The sequence below is a fragment of the Pseudorasbora parva genome, chromosome 3 (genome assembly GCF_024679245.1).
Source record: "Pseudorasbora parva isolate DD20220531a chromosome 3, ASM2467924v1, whole genome shotgun sequence".
NCBI lineage: Eukaryota > Metazoa > Chordata > Actinopteri > Cypriniformes > Gobionidae > Pseudorasbora > Pseudorasbora parva.
The window spans coordinates 56,411,123-56,428,555 of record NC_090174.1 but is presented as its reverse complement, the minus strand read 5'-3'; the positions used below and the strand labels follow the sequence as shown (position 1 = coordinate 56,428,555).

Below are 17,433 nucleotides of genomic sequence, written 5' to 3'. Positions count from 1 at the left end.
GTAACCAAACTGGCTGAGCACAAAGGTCCAACTAAAATTCCCTGAAAGGGATTCAGTGCAGAGCGGATGTGCCTTGCTGAAGACACCTTAAAAGTTTTAACGTTATGAAGTTCTGTTTTGTATTATTTGAAATTTAATTATGAAATTATAATTATTTATTTATTTTCATAATAAAATTTCAAATAACGACAGAACAGAACTTATTATATATATATATATATATATATATATATATATATATATATATATATATATATAGATAGATAGATAGATAGATATTCAATATATCAAATCAATATCCATTTGAAAAATTATGTTAAACACACACACACACACACACACACAAACAATTTATTTGCTTCTTGAAATGATTTAATTCAAATGCGACAAGTTACTATATTTACTAAAGTAATTAAATACAGTAAATTATGCAAGTAACCTTAACTGTAACTCTAGGTACACATAGTTAATATTACTCTATTTGTAATTACTCATATAAGTACAATGTAACTAAGTCTCCTTAAAATAAAGAGTAACCCAAGTCTAAAATACTGATTCATTTATCAATATAAATCAATTAAAATGTATCTGTATTTTCAAAATGTCCTGCCTTATCTATTATTGGTTGTTTAAAAAAAATGTATTAAAAAATGTTTTCAATGAAAACTTCATACATCATAGTTTTATTGGCAAAGGAGAAAGTCCAAAAAAAAAGAAGACAGATTTCTATAAGGACAGAACTGAAGGAACAATAATACAAGAGAAGGCTGAAAGTGAAAATGAGGACAACTGACCTCAGAAGTTCGTCTGAAAGACCTTTTCACGAGCACTGCTGCCATCCTGTCTGGAGAAAACAAAAGCATTGTGCACTTTATGACGATCAGGCTCATTTCAGACTGGAGCATATGAGTTTAGAGCGTTAGAAAAACATCACCAGGACATTTACTGACAAAGACAAATATTATTCCTTTCTTACATACAGCTTTCTCACTGCTATTACAAATGCAAAAACATGCACTGCAACATCCAACGGCAAAAATGATCACAGATCACAGAGTGTGGTTTATCTGGATTTATTGTCTTTAATAATACAGAGTGCATAATATTGAGTTAGTGTATTAGCAGAGTATAAAGAGCTCAGAAGCCTGGATACATCTTGATTTTTTCTTACACGTGTTTACACACACTCATATAGCGTTTCTAATGAAATTATTCCATATTCCTCTTTCAAAGTTGATCTTTCCCCTGAACACTGAATGTGGAATCTGTCATGCATGCAAAAGGCAACAACATTATTGTAATATTAATTAGTAAATATTAACGGTGCAATATTCCCAACAGATGAGCTTTATGCTGAAGAGAAAAGCTTATTTACATTAGTGTCAACATAACATTTACATTAACGCCTCATATTGTGACATCCCATGGATATTTCATCTCTATCGCATATGGAAGTTGATCGAATCTCTCTCTCTTACACACACACACACACACACACACACACACACACACACACACACACACACACACACACACACACACACGAGATTCGTCTCACTTTCTTCCAGTAGTGTAGCCTTTGAGATGATTTAAAAGCATGTATATCATTAGCTCATTGTTCATTTTTACCGCTATTAAAACGCTCATCTGGGCTATAAAATCCACAGCTAAGGCTTTCTATGCATATTCTTGAACAGTTAAAACATTTTTTTTAAATGGACAAGGACATTTGTGCATTTCACATTCATACAAGCAAATAAACAAATAAAACATTAGTAGGCTTCTTTAAAAGATCTCTACGTAACAGCTGCAAAAGACAGATTAGTAACTAATTATTCCAACGTAATAAAATCTTTCACAGTAGTGTTTAAAGCTTAAGCAACAGTAGATGCTGACCTATCCCATAATATTTCATAACCTTGCTCCTAATTTTCATCTAATGCCCTTTCAATCACATGCCACATTAGGAGTTTAATAACTGCCATCGGCTGTTCTTCAAAGTCGACAAGAAAGTGCAACCCATTTAATGTCGGTTCTATGATGTTTCAGAGGGAAACAATATTATCCAACATGCAAAAAAAACAAACAAACAAAAAAAAAGTAAGGCAAGGCTTGATTTGATATTTCAGACATTGATTGCATGGTGAAAAATGGGTATTTCAAAAAAGAATAGTATCTGTTCTGAATTCAACTATTATTTGCCAAAAGAAAATGTTCTTTTCAAAGGTGGAGCACCTTCTATAAAACAGCACCAGGGTTAAGAAAGTAAATGGGGTCGCTTTTGATCTCATGTCGACTTCTCTCATTCAGGCTCAGTGTAGTGACGTCATGACAAGCGTCATGTGGTCCTGATGTGACGTATCAGTTTTTCTGACTGCTGCACAAGGATTTGGAGGACTAGCGATATGCACAGTGCTCAGGAAAAGGCCTTCACAGTAACGTTAAACACATTGCTCCCATGTATCTGTATGTGAGGAAAGCAGATCCTCTGATTTCGGTAAGGCCAGTTAAAGTGATTTACCCTGTGGTCCATCCTAATGATGGGGAAACTGCTCTGAGAGAAGGTGCTGCTCTTTGGATACAATATAACTAAGCTCCTGAGGCACTGTGGTCATTTGAAATCACATGAAAATCTACGGAAATAAGCAGGGGTGCATCCTGGACAGACGCATCTACGAGTAGACATACTATACTACAACTTAGCTGCATTTATACTGAGAGTTTCTACGCATGTGTGAGAGCTGAAGTGAGCCCCATATTCAAGGACTTCTCGGTGTGAAATACAAAGATCCATTCATAAAACTGAAACAACGCTTCACATATTGTACAGATAATGCCAATTTAAAATGTTACTGACCTGAAAGGACTAGACAACTTGGGCTAGAAGAGTCAAATATCCTACACTATGGATTATTAGATCAATAGCAGAGATTTTTCTAGAGTATAGGGCTGCATTATTAATCGATATTAAACCGAATATGGCCTAGTGTGATTATCAAAATGCAAAGGCTGTTTGTCAATCGGAGAAGGATGTGGTTTTACTCCAAAACAAAAGCTTGTTGGGTTAATGTTTGAAAATAAAATAAAAATAAGATGGCTATAACTATTAGTATTGTAATTTTATAGTTTGTAGTATAAAATAAAACAATTAGAAAATGATTAATATAGTATATTTAATAATATATTACAATGGTAATATTTCTTATAATGTTTAATATTATTATTTAGTAGTAGTTTTAGTAGTAATAATAAGTTATTATTATTGTTCAATAAAATACTATTATTAGTCACATTGTTATACAATTAGAATATGTTTGGCCAAATTGAGCAGCCCTACAGCAAATCTGGATCTGTTTAGTAAAAAAAAAAAAAAAACACATATTGTGATTTCACCCCCCTCCCCCAGAGTATGCAGCGCGAGCCGAAGACGTACATTTCAACAAATGATACTAACTGAGAATGACAACCTCTAAACAAAAATACACAAAACAAGCTAGCTGCACCACATCCTTAAGTCACACAGAGTGTGTTTACATTCATTTTACGCAGACGAAGATGGCGATTTAAGATCATGTGAACACTTTAACAACTGCGTTCCTTAAATCAAGGAAATGTCATGAAGGATTTAAGCAAAACCCGAGATGCATGTTTCCCCATTCTGCTTTTCCTTTTGTTCTGTCAGCTTATTCAACGTGCACACATCGGTTTACATTTACATCAACACTGGAGAAAAGTAGCTTGAGGCTACATAACAGAAATCACCTGAAAATGGTGCAGCCTTCGAGAAGACCCCCTCAATGCATTTTTTTTCATCTTTTGAAATGCAAATCGCCATGTTTTACCAGACCTCCTACATTTGACTGCTACAAAACAGTTTAATTAAAAGTGAAAAGAGAGCAGTGAAATGTTGTGCACAACACTGTACGGGTGTATATTTACTGTGATCGTTCCAAAAACACTGCAGAAAGTGGCACGAACACTTGTATGAACGAAAAGGGCGTTCCTAGGGGTAAACGTCATACTGCTCAGAGCGAGCGCAAGACGATACGGCCACCTTCAGCTCTTCAGTAGTACTTCACCTCTCTGGCCAGTCACAGTCCTTGAGAAACAGTAGTGAAGTTGATTACGTACTTGTGAACGATTTCCAGTAAGGGCACAAAGTCTAAAACGAATCGAAAGCATCCTCATAAAGGTGAACGGCACAAACAAACGCAAAAAACATATATGAAGTAGTGTGTTCTCAGGATTTTCCGCCAAGAAAACTGTGGAACCAGGTGCTGGAAGACTGTGGTTTCTCCTCAGAGGATTCTGGAATAAGAAACTGGGATGATGTGACCGATGTAGGGCTGCCAAGAGAACCACTAAAGTTTTCCGCCTCTGGAGAATCCAGCTGCCAAGAACACTGGGGTTTATAGCCTGTATTCAAGCCGTCGTCTTGGAAGACAGCCTCAAAGTCATCTTGGGGCTCAGCTGGATCCACGGCGGACTGCGTTTGAGGCCTGTAACCTCCTCCACCAACACACACCCCCTGTGAAGAGCTCGGGCTCTGGATGCCCGTGTAGGTGATCTCCGTCTGTGTGGAGCCCACCGAGGCGGTGGAGGAACCAGAGGAGTCCAGGACATGGTTACTGTGGGAGCCGTCACCGACAACCTGGTTGTAATATCTCAGGAGTGCCGGTTCATCAGAGTCTGTGTCTACCTCGACGTTGTCATTCTCAGACTCTTCCTCTTCCTCTGGAACCGGGACCAGACTCTTCTTACTGAAATCCCACTCTGGACTCTCCACAATGTGGACCAGACTGTGAGGAGAGGGCTTCACATCCAGAGGACCCTAAACACAATCAACAGCAATGCAGTTTCAGGAATCATTCAATCAATGTTCGGAACACAAAGTTATTAGCAATAATAATAATAATAGTTATTTCTTCTAGAGCTGCACGATTATTATATTATTTCAATTGAGAATCATGATTTTATAAAAAAAAATTCAAACAAAGTTCATGAGTCTAAGCAGACTACTAAACAAAATAACCCGTCATTTACTAGAGGTTTTGACATGATGATTTAAAATGAATAACCAATCTTCAAAAACACTGATTAATCCAGTAAACAAGCGAACACATCTCTTGAATGAATAATTCAATGACGGACACTGCCGTACAAAAGTTTTTGATCAGTAAGTTTTGTAATGTTTTTAGAAGAAGCCTCTTATGCACATCAAGGCTGCAATTTTTTTAAAAAATTTTTTATTTAAAAACAAAAATATTATGAAATCTAATTTAAATGTAATTTTTTCCTGTGATCAAAGCTGAGTGTTCAGCATCATTACTCCAGTCTTCAGTGTCATATGATCCTTCAGAAATCATTCTAATATGAGGATTTTCTGTTCAAAGAACATTTGTGATCATTATTAATGTTGAAAACATTTTATTACATAATTTTTTTAGGATTCTTTGATGAATACAAAGTGCAAAAAAACAGCATTTATCTAAAACTGGAAAGCTTTTGGAGCGTTGTGCTACTGTTTAAAAGTTTGGGTCAGAATTTATTTATTTATTTATTAATTTTTTTGAAAGAACTTTTAATACATTTATTGGGCAAGGATGAAATAACTTTGTCAAAAGTGACAAAATATTATATTTAAAATAAATGCTGTTCTTTGAACTTTCAATTCATCAGGGTTTTCAACATTGATAATAATCATAAATGTTTGTCGAGTACCCAAACAGAATATCAGAATGATTTCTGAAGGATCATGTGACACTGAAGACTGGAGGAATGATGCTGAACATTCAGCTATAATTACTGAAATAAATTACATTAAAATATATATACAAATAGAAAAAAGTTAACTTATTTTACATTTTCATAATATTTTACAATATTACTGTTTTCTATTTGTTTTTTGTGTATTTTTAATTTTAAAAAATGCAGCCTTGGTGAGCATAAGAGACTTCTTCTAAAAAACGAATCTCACCGAAACCAATCAAAAAGTAATTTGCCACCACCTATGGGTTTAACAATGTAATTTATACAATCGTTATTTGAAGTTACTTTCAAAAGGTGATTTGTTCGGTTTTGATTGCTACTTTAGACATCAGTGTTAATATCAGAATGATAAACTTTTATCCCAGTACTTCTGTGATAATATGAATATTTGTAAACAGAAATAATGAAATTCTTTGTGAAGCCGTTTCATACGTATACTATATGCATGTTACCTGCTCTCTCTGGCACAGATTTGAATGTTCTAGTGTGATTTTGTCAAAGGTTTAATCGTTGTCATTTAGGAATGAGATTGAATTGATATTACAATATTTTAACCATTAATCGAGCAGCTCTAATTCCTGCCTTATAAAACACCACTAAAAACGGTTTTACCTGTGAGGACGACCACTCTCCAGGAACTTTAGGCCCAGGAATTTCAGGATAGAACGCTTTCTTTACCCTGGAATTAAATAAATCATTCAAAACCATCCAAAAATATGTAAATAACCGATTTACATCAGTGTTGTTTTCATTAAAAACACAAAAAGAATTACACAACACATTTATTAAAAAGGGACTAAATAATCCAAATACTATTAATATACACTATATTAGTATATTAACAATACCAAAAATGTGTCTGAAAGAACACATACTGTAAGTCAGTACTGTAGGTCAAAAAGATTTGATTAGTTGAGTTTTTGAAACGATTTAACTTATTAAAAACATAAATAAATTCCTACCACTTTCTCTTCTTGTAGCAGCAGATGCTGACGAGGATGAGGCTGCAGAACATGACTGCCAACGGCACAAGAATTCCAACAAACAACATGTCGGCAGCTGGATGAACCGAGAAAAAGAGAAGTTTAGGAGGAGGTCATAACCTAATATGTTATATGCATTATCTGAATTTGAATGAATGTCTTACTGTCCATCTCCGTCTTAATGGCCACAGTTCGGCCTGTGTCTTCCCCAGCTGAAGTGTAGGCCTTCACTTTGAACTTGTAGGAGCTGTTTAGAGGCAAACCCTTCACCCTGTATGACCACACCTCAGGATTAGAGATGTTAGCTAGAAACGAATACACAAGAGACAAGTATTAAAAAACATAACAAAAGAGAAAAGATTTGGTAACTTTACTAATAACCTTTTTATATAATGCATTATAAATTATCTAGATATATAAATTATATTTAAAAAATCAGATTTCACAAGGAATCTGCAAATATTGCAATGCATTTTAACTTTTAATTTTTTACAATTATATATGAAAATATATAATGCATGATGAATAACCAAAGTGTTCTTACTTTTCTTTGTACTATACATGTTTTATATTTTAAGTTTATTTGTAATAGTGTACAAAATATTTAAAATATTTTACTATTTCTATTGTTTATAAAATAAAATAATAGGTGAAGAGGCAGAAGTACATTTTGAAGAGGCTAAATTCATGTTTTCAATCATCAGTTGGTCATTTTACTTGCACTAAAATGCAATAATAAAGCATTTCTGTTGTTTTCAGCAGATGTTTTTTCTACTCGCAAAAATGTGAAAAATTCTTACCAATGAGATGCAGATGTATTGCATTTTCCAGGTAGATGGTGTATCCGCGTATGAAGCCTCGCTGGTGTTCCATCGCCGTGGGTTTCCAAGACAACAACACATCCGAGCCAGTTTGATTGACTGATAGTTCGTCAACTGGCTGTGCAGGAACTACAGAAGTTCGAACAAATGAAGGAAAAAAATATTTATTTTGTTGAACTGTTTTGCAGATACAACTAAGCAACAATATGTTAAGTCTCAATAAGTGGGTTAGGTTAATATCTGTGTTTTTTTTAGAAGCATCACTGGAGCAAATGTCTCTCTACATTACATGGCTTTATTCTTTTAATGTTTTTTTAAAGGTATAGAAAACGGTAACTGCATGTATATTATGCCATCAGTTTTGTTATGAAATGTAAATTGGCATAGTTGGCACAACTATTGTATGTTCCTCACAATGTAGATTGTGAGGTTATGAATAAATCATTCATTAGTAGGGATTTATATTGTTAAAAACCCCATGAAATCAAAATTGCCACAAAGTTGTGTGGCTCTTAATCTGTCAGCTTTTAGGCCTTTGATATGTAAGCATTTTTGATTTGAAGTTGACTAAATAAATGTTGATATACACAGTTCAGCAACATATAGTATGTCCTTTCCCAACCATCAAATCAGGGTTTTAACATAAACTATATAAAAAAAAATGAATAGGCTCATAATATATTTCCTGCGCCACCTTCCTGAAGGTAAACCTGTCATGGCTAATTTAAACCAGTGGTTAACCAGTGGCCAATTTTGCATCAGTAAAAAAGGCAAAAGCCTTTACACAAACTTCCCATAAAATTGGTAAATTAACATTTCCAGTAGAGACATAAATGTTATTCACACAGGCATCGGGTGTCTGCGTCTTACATCATATACATAATGCTGCCATTCACAGGCCTGCACAGAAAGTTTAATGATTTGCCAGCATTTTATCAAGAAGGCACAGAGGACTTCTGAGTGGAAAAATGTTGTTGAATTTACGGGCAAAGGCTTGATGTGTAAAAGCAGTGAATGTGTTTATGAGGTGTTGAACAGCAGCAGTCTCTTACTCATTTCCTGAGAGTATCCCTGCCACCTCTGCAGCAGCGTAGCAGCGCCGGTCGAGAGAACATACACGGATACGGTGTACCTCACTCCTTCCTCCAGACCGTCTGAAATCAGCAGAGAATGATCAATCAATGAGGCGCATTAAAGGGTTAGTTCACCCAAAAATGAAAATTCTGTCATTAATTATTTACCCTAATGTCGTTCGACACCCGAAAGACCTCAGACACAAATGAAGATATTTTTGTTGAAATCCGATGGCTCAGAAAGGCCTTCATTGACACCAATGTCATTTCCTCTCTCAAGACCCATAAAGGCACTAAAGACGTCGTTACAAAGCCCATCTCACTACAGTGGCTCTACAATCATTTTATGAAGCGACAAGAATAGTTTTTGTGTGCAAAAAAACACAATAACAACTTATTTAGTGATGGGCCAGTTTAAAAAAAAAGTTTTGAATGTTATGAATCAGTGTATCGATTCAGGATTTGGATCGCCAATGTCACGTGATTTCAGCAGTTTGACAAGCGATCCGAATCCTGAATCGATACACTGATTCATAACTATCGAAACTGTTTTGAAATCGGCCCATCACTATACAAGTCATTATTTCGGATTTTTTTGCGAACAAAAACTACTCTCGTCGCTTCATAAAATGATTGTAGAGCCGCTGTAGTGAGATGGGCTTTGTAACGACGTCTTTAGTGCCTTTATGGGTCTTGAGAGAGGAAATGACATCGGTGTCAATGAAGGCCTTTCTGAGCCATCGGATTTCAACAAAAATATCTTTATTTGTGTTCCGAAGATGAACTGAGGTCTTACGGGTGTCGAACGACATTAGGGTAAGTAATTATTGACAGAATGTTAATGAATTTTTGGGTGACCTAACCCTTTAACTTGGGAAGACCTGACATCTACTAATAATCGCCAAAAACACCAGCTGATTCAAAGACACTGAGTCAGTGAAGAGAAAAGCATTTGATGGTTTGGTATTTTATTATCTAATGCAACGGAATTTAGGGATCACTGTATTCAATAAAAGAACAGGAAATTATTATTTTTTCAATAGATAAGTCACTTGTAGATTCATTTAAAGGGCTCACCTGTCTTCAGAGTGAAGCTGCTGTCTGATTCTGGAACTTTCTCCCAGTTAACAGGGCACAGCCCACTGCAGCGGGTCGGGGTCCACTCCACCACGTACCCTCTGCTTGCATTGGCATTAGGCTGCCAGGACAGCTCAAACGTCCCATTCGTGGCAAGCAGCTCAGGCACAGACAGCTGGGAATCTACAGGAAAAACCACCAAACACAAAACACTAATTTGAAATGTTTTGTTTATAATAGCTGGCAATGGATTAAAAAAGTTTATTGCAATATATAACAATCAGTGCCGAAGTGGCACTCAAAAAAAGATCAATTAATTTGATATGAAGCCCTGCATATTTTGGCCACAAATTAACAATTAATTCCCACGACTGACTAATGTAAATAGTGCGCACGATATAATAATTTGTTCCATTAATTTACTAAATCGTGGCAACATTATAATCATTTGTTCTCGTTTTAGTTAATAAGAGGGAATAAATAAGTTCAACGTGGCCATGATTTACTAAAACGAGGGGACAAATTATAAAATCCACAGTATATTTATATGAGATCTAATATATATATATATAGTTAATTTAGTTAGTTAATTTGAATTGAATGTATACATAAAATAGCCATTAAGAAGGTCTTTCAAGGATTTTCATCATCTTACTTAGGTTTTGACAATTCCGATCAGTCAGATATCACACAGAATAGACTGAAATAGTTTTTATGTGAAGGTAGCCATGTATTACAATTAGGGCTGTAACGATACACCAAACCCACGATTCGGTTCGTATCACGATTTTTTACTCACGGTACGATACAAACCTCGATATGGGGGGCACAAAACAGTTTTATTCTGTACAATATTCTGTAGCCTATTTTGCCGTCAATACCATATATCTGTATGGTCAATAGGCTACTGCCAGCGTTTTCTTTGCGGTACCAATAGGCAATATATATTTAACATGAAGTATAGGGCCTCCTGTACATCAATACCAACAGAAGCGCCGCGTCAGACACGCTTCTGGTGTGCAAAGAAAGAGAAAACGCCACGCAGCCGCCCCGCGGATGACACGCAACAGAAACGCCACGCTCACACCACGTTGCCAGCCGGTTGGGGAAGCTTCTTGAAACACTTACGGCAAATTGTGTGGGTCTTGTCAACTACACGACTGCCATCCTTGTTCTCCACCGGGTAGCTGAAATGTTGCCATACTGCTGACTTAAAAGTTGGACCTGGACAGGAAGGATAATTCTGGGAGTTGGAAGGGGTGTGTCGCGATTCTGCCTTCTCAGATCGCGATACAGGTTCGTGGACCTGCGTATTGCGATTTCGATTTCATATCGCATATCGTTACAGCCCTAATTACAATTCAATTATGAATGCTTTTATTAGAATAAAGTTTTTAGAAGGTGTGGTAAAAGACAAAAATGAAGCAGAAAACATTTGAATAGTCTGGTAGCTGAGGAAAAGTCCCAGGCTTCCTCTACCTGCTCTGTATGCTGGTGTGGTCACAGTGGAAGGCTGAGAGAGACCAGCTGGGTTCCGTGCTGCCACAGCAACGGTGATGTCAATGCTGTTGTTAAGGATGATGGAATAACTAGAGCTCTCGGGAGAAAGATAAACCGGTGTCCACCCGTCTTCCTCGGCGGAGATCTGACAAACCTCATAGCCGACTAATGCACCGTGACTTTTTCTCACAGACAGCGGCTAAACGGAAAGAGCCAGATAGTACCATGCTTACTTAGAACAATAACATGTTATTCACTTTTATGACATAAGCTGCGCTTCATTTCCTAGATTATGGAGAAAGTAATGTTTGTTCCTACTTTCCAAAGAACACGTCCTGTGTTACTGCTGTCCATCCAGAACCAAACATCAAGAGCGTCAGGACCTGAAAATGCACAGACTTTGTTATAGATCTATAGAAACTTAATATATAATACACATAAAAATAACAGGAAATTTTGTAGAAAAGCAGAATGAACAATTAGGAAAGACAGTGTATTAGATCTGACCTGTCATATGTGGTGACTAAGTAAGAGACAAAGGAGACCAAATATTTTCAGATTCATTATTTAATTTCCTGCAAGTTATTTTAATCACTCACGATCCATTTTTGTGTGGATGATGTAGGGGGCGCTCTTATCCCCCCACTTCCAGAAAGCGTTCTTAGAGCCGCAGCGGAGAGTCACATTGTAGTCCACATCTGGCCACAAGCCCTCCAGCATCACAGATGACAAACCTGTGCCAGAGTAGTTACGCTAAAGACAGACAGACAGAAATATCAGGCCATCCATTTGAAATCAGTAGACATTATTGCATAATACAACGGCCCTACATACATTAGGTTAAATTATCATTAACAATTATTCCACTCCCCTCATATCATTTAAAACTCATCTTCTTTTAAACACAATTTTTGTTTCAATATTTTGAAGAACATATTGAAAAGCCTGAATAACTTGAATTATATATATATATATATATATACACACACACACAATATACATAATTTGCATAAATTCTTTAAAAATCAGACAATGTGATTTTCTGGACTTTTTTTTGTCATGCCTGAAGTGTACCTATGATGAAAATGACAGGCCTTTCATCTTTTAAGTGGGAGAACTTCCACAATTGGTGGCTGATAAAATACTTTTTTGCGCCACTGTAATATTCTATATGCCAGTTTTTCCTCATGGTATCAATGTCAAAAAAGTGGCCAGTAAAAATGCTGAGTTGCTAGTAACTTTGGAAAACCACGAAACCACAGTAGTTGGTGGGCAAAAAAAACATAAATGTCAAGCCCTGGCAATAACCACTATGCACCATAAATATTTCCTGAAGCCATACAACAGGTTCATGTGAGGAACAAACTGAAATTTAAGCCATTCACAGACAATTGTATATTAAAAAATGCACATGTGCAAATTAAAATTGAGAGCTATGGCTGAGGGAAAGATTTTTTAGTGAATTATTAAAATGTACAAAGCTATTGTATGACTTTAGGTGACTTGTACAATAGCACACAAGCTAAAAAATGTTTGAGCTTTTTGAGGACAAGTAATATGCACCTTGCATTTTTGTTTTGTTGTGTCCATTTTCTCGAGATCCTGACATAAAAGTTTTTTGTTTTTAATAAATAATGTCAGAATTTGTTACTTTTTGGATGAACTCTCTCTTTAACTCCAAGACCACACAAAAAGCAAGCAGGGTTCTGGGAGCTGAAAGCTGAGCAGTGAACTTACTGTGCTGGAAAGTTCATGGCTGATGAGCTGCAGCTGGCAGACCATCTCCAGCTTTTTATACGCCGCCACAGGCCAGCTCCACTGCAGTGTGGCGTTCCACGCCTTGACTTCGACCGCCATCACATTTACTGGAGCCAACAGATGCACTGGAAGAGAGACAAACCCGTCAGAGAGGAGTTCTCACTCATGAGAATATTAAGACACAGTAGCTCTGAGTATTTATAATGTAGCTATACTACATTAAAAGGAGAACGTAATGAAAATGCGGTACCGCGGTCAGAGAGTTGGGCGGAGTCAGTAAGCCGAATTGTTCCAAGAGGATTTCGAGCCACCAGAGACCAGTTCTCCTCCCAGACCTTCGAGCTACACCACCAGCGCTTCCCTTCATTAGCCGGCAAACAGTCCCTGCAGACAGAAATATGGCTTATAAAACCTAGATGTTCATGGAAATGGTACAATAAGTACATTAGAACATTTATGGGATTCTTGAATCAGAAGTAATAATATGCAAGTCATAAGTTAATACTAAGATGATAATAAAGAATCATGTGGATCATGTGACTGAAGACTGGAGTATAGATGCTGAAAATTCAGCTTTGAATCACAGGGATAAATTATATTTAAAAAAATATTAAATTGTTATTTTAAATAAAATAATTATTTCACAAAATTACTGCTTTTACTGTATTTTTGATCAAATAAATGATTCCTTGGTGAGCAGAAGAGACTTCTTTAAAAACATTGAATCAACCCTAAACTTTACTATGGTAGTGTATGTAACATATATTAATAAATTAATAAATACAAATAATTATTAAATAATATACAATTATAAATATTCATGTTATATATATATATATATATATTATATATATATATATATATATATATATATATATATATATATATATAAAAACATGAATAAAACATATGAGTATTTATAGTTTTATATTATTTTATAATTATTTGTTTTAATATATTATATATATATATATAGTGTTCCAAATTAACCAAGTGGCATTAGTAGGATTTTGGTACAATAAGCTTTTAGGATTTCGTTTTTCAAAGAAAGTGTGCGTTTGTTTTATTTCTCCATATCTTTTTAGATAACTGGTAAGAATCTCAGACAGGTTTGTACAATAGTTTGCCAGGTCTACTCAGGTACATGGAAACTCTATTTAAAGAAGTTGTTCCAGCAAGTCACAGTTCTCATGCAATATGGGGAGGAAAAAAAGATGAAAAGCATGGTCCAATGTTATGTAAAAAGGCATGAAACATTATCGGCCTTATCACAATTATTAAAGGCATTATCGAACTATCATATTTTTTTTTGTGTAATTTACAGCACAAGAGAACTCGCTCAGATAAAGGTTTATTAAGGAAAGTTTGTCCAAAAAAATGTATTGTATCAAAAGGACTATTAAAAGCTGCTGGTGTCAATGGAGTCTCAAAAACCTCTCCATGCAGGCCTACAGTTGTACGTCAAGTTGCATTTCAGCTACCTCTAACCAAAAGCTGACAAAGAGAAACGTTTAATTGATATAAATTGATACGAATTAAACTCCCAAGAACAAGAAATTGTACGTTAATTACATTAGAACATTAATGTAATTCTTGGATTAGCAATAAGAATATACATAACATAAGTATCCTTTTCCATCTCATTTAATGTGGTTTGCTGTTTGGTGATCTTTTTATGTACCAAGGACATTACAGTCCGGAGTGCCAAATGCTATAGTGTGTGTGGTCAGTGGTTCTTGTGAAGTGTTTCTTGCCTTCCATTAAGGGTGTAGTTAGTGCGGTTGATCTTTCTTTTCAAGTGAGTGTCTCGTCCTTTCTCCCAAGAACATTCTGCGGATGCCAGGTCCCGCGTCTCGCAGACCAACCCCACATCGCCCGGCGGATCTGCAGCAATTACATACAACAAAGCCACATGAAAGTCGCTCTTTAACACTGCACAGTGCACAGCAATTATCTAGTGCCAGTCATTATGCTAAAAATGAACCGTTTTCTGAAATTGTATGTGCATTTTACAGTGCTTGATTTATGTTTAAAGAGATTATAGATCATATGTTTTGGCAAAACACTTATAAAGATATCTAGGTGAAAAATTTAAAAACTATAGCCTCGATTCAAAAAAGAATCAAAGAATCATGAAAAAAATTGACCAGTTTCCACAAAAATATTAAACAGCACAACTGTTTTCAAAATTGATAATAATCAGAAATGTTTCTTGAGCAGCAAATCATCATATTAGAATGATTTCTGAAGGATCATGTGATACTGAAGAAGTAATGATGTTGAAAATTCAGCTTTAGAAAAATGACATTTAAAAAAAAAAATGTAAATAGAAAACTGTTATTTCAAATGGTAAAGTTATATTTAAATTTCCACTGTATGTCTGATCACATGAATGCAGCTTCTTTCAAAAACTTTAACCCTAACCTAAATTTTAATATTATTATAGTATAATTTAAAATATTTAAAATACATAATGAATTGTACTCACAGCCTACAAACACCACAGCTCCTGTGAGGGTCAACGATGGGGAACAGCAGACCACGTTTGTGCCCGTGTTGCCAGATGCTGGCTGGTTGGTTACTGTAATGGCATAAGTTCTTCTGCTCAAACGTGTGGCGCTCATCTTCTGACCCAAGTACATAATTTCTTTGAAATCGTACTTCTCCTTAACAATACAGCAGAAGGTCATGTTACTGCCCACAGGAACCACCTTATCCTGGGGATACATGGAAGATTCGGTCTTCTCAGGAATATCCGACCCTAGAGACAAAAGGATTGGGGGTGAGTTTGGTAAATTGTTTAAACAACTTCTTGAATTTTTCTTTATACAAGAAATGTTTTCTAGTGAATCCAAAGAGCAACATCAAAACAGAAAATGTCCTTTTATAGCTTTCAGAACAGCTCCAAGTGCAGAAACAAAACTATCTGGTATAAAATTAGATCACTGCCGGATGTGTCTACATTTAAAAAGGCCAGTTCCCAATTTTGTCACAACACAGCTACTCCAGCAACTTTATTTTCCATGTCTGTCTGTCATCTTTAGATCATAAATATCATATTTGTGAAATAATTAACACTTACAACTCATTAAACTCACTGAAATAACTTTACACTTTTACAATAGAGTCAGCTTAAGCTCATGACAGAATAAAATAAGTTCTCAAAAGAAGGACCACAAAGTGCTACATTTGTTTGTGGGCTGATTTTGAGAAAGTTTGCAGTAAGACAGGTTTGCCCAGTCCGAGCACCCGTTTGTTTTGTTGTACCTGGTTGTAAAAGTGTTTTTTGTTGTACCTGGAATGGTCTGGAGGGGGCTCCACTGGCTGACCGCCTGCTGGTTGCGTGCTCTGATTCGCACTGAATGAGAAGTGCACTCCAAGGGTGACGGTGAGAGCCAGGTCCAACTATGCTGTCCTGTCCCAGGATCTGCTTTTACTGCCACTGTCTCCTACAAATCAAATTAAAACAGTGAGTTTACATTTGGCAGAAGCAGTGATTCGCACTGCACTCACATTTTATCAGTTCATGCATTCCCTGAGAATCAAACGCATAATCTTGATGTTGAAAGCACCATGCTCTACATTATGGAAGTGAAAAAGCAGTTTTGACCTCTCACATCTTAAAGTCAGCATTCACAACCCAATTTAATTCCATAACGTGATTTCGAGTGAAACAACATTTATTGTCAACTGTACAGTAAGAATAGAGTGTAACAGTCTGGAAGTAAAAATCCCATAGTTTTTTCCATAGAGGAATTGATTTTTAACAATACATGGTATCCTTTTATCTGATTTTAAAATACATTTTTGCTTCAAATCAAAGTTTGTAAGGTTGTGATTCATCATGTAGCTGGTTGTTTTGGTTCATGCCATTGCTTATAACTCTTAAAAAAAATGTTTTAAAGATTTTTTTAAATCCTTACAGAAAAAACTAACTGAAAATACTTCAAGAACTAAGGCTGCTGAAAAAGTGGACGGGTCGGGCACTAATAGACTATGGAGCTAAATGAGTTTGCAGTGGATTGTGGGTGATCTAAACCTTTCCACTTTTGACAGCGATTCTGAAGATCAAATTCACTCCAAAGCATCTCAAAATACCCCATCATTTGTCTTATAAACTGTATGACAGTTCCGGTGTTAACTACCAGCAATAAAAAAATATATATATATATTAAAAAAGCATCTGCATCACCTACAACAACAGCTTATGGAATATGGAATAACACGCACTGATAAATGTTACACAATAAGACCCAATAACTTGTAAGACTGAATTTTTTTTGCAAATGCCAAAATGTCTAATCGAGGAACAAGGACTCTCTGAGAAAACAAAGGAGATTAACATCTGAACTGTTCCTCACGTACCATTCGAGACGCAAGTCTCACCTCAGTATCAGCTAATCTACATCTTTCTCTGCTGACCACCTCTATCCCCAATTCCTACGCCCTCTC

General features: G+C 35.9%; 1 protein-coding gene across 1 annotated transcript in view; it reads right to left on the bottom strand.

The window, feature by feature from the left end:
* Positions 1-1,057: 1,057 nt before the first annotated feature.
* The window catches only part of lifra (LIF receptor subunit alpha a), a 30,686-nt gene continuing 14,310 nt past the window's right edge, over positions 1,058-17,433 (bottom strand). The window contains exons 4-18 of the mRNA XM_067439582.1: positions 16,277-16,430; positions 15,470-15,742; positions 14,736-14,865; positions 13,232-13,365; positions 12,961-13,106; positions 11,823-11,976; positions 11,542-11,606; positions 11,203-11,422; positions 9,724-9,906; positions 8,626-8,727; positions 7,553-7,702; positions 6,917-7,057; positions 6,732-6,828; positions 6,382-6,448; positions 1,058-4,831 (exon numbers count right to left, since the gene is read on the bottom strand). Coding sequence (XP_067295683.1) covers positions 4,241-4,831; positions 6,382-6,448; positions 6,732-6,828; positions 6,917-7,057; positions 7,553-7,702; positions 8,626-8,727; positions 9,724-9,906; positions 11,203-11,422; positions 11,542-11,606; positions 11,823-11,976; positions 12,961-13,106; positions 13,232-13,365; positions 14,736-14,865; positions 15,470-15,742; positions 16,277-16,430 — 2,607 coding nt within the window. The 3' untranslated portion in view covers positions 1,058-4,240. The remainder of the gene's footprint in view (positions 4,832-6,381; positions 6,449-6,731; positions 6,829-6,916; positions 7,058-7,552; positions 7,703-8,625; positions 8,728-9,723; positions 9,907-11,202; positions 11,423-11,541; positions 11,607-11,822; positions 11,977-12,960; positions 13,107-13,231; positions 13,366-14,735; positions 14,866-15,469; positions 15,743-16,276; positions 16,431-17,433) is intronic.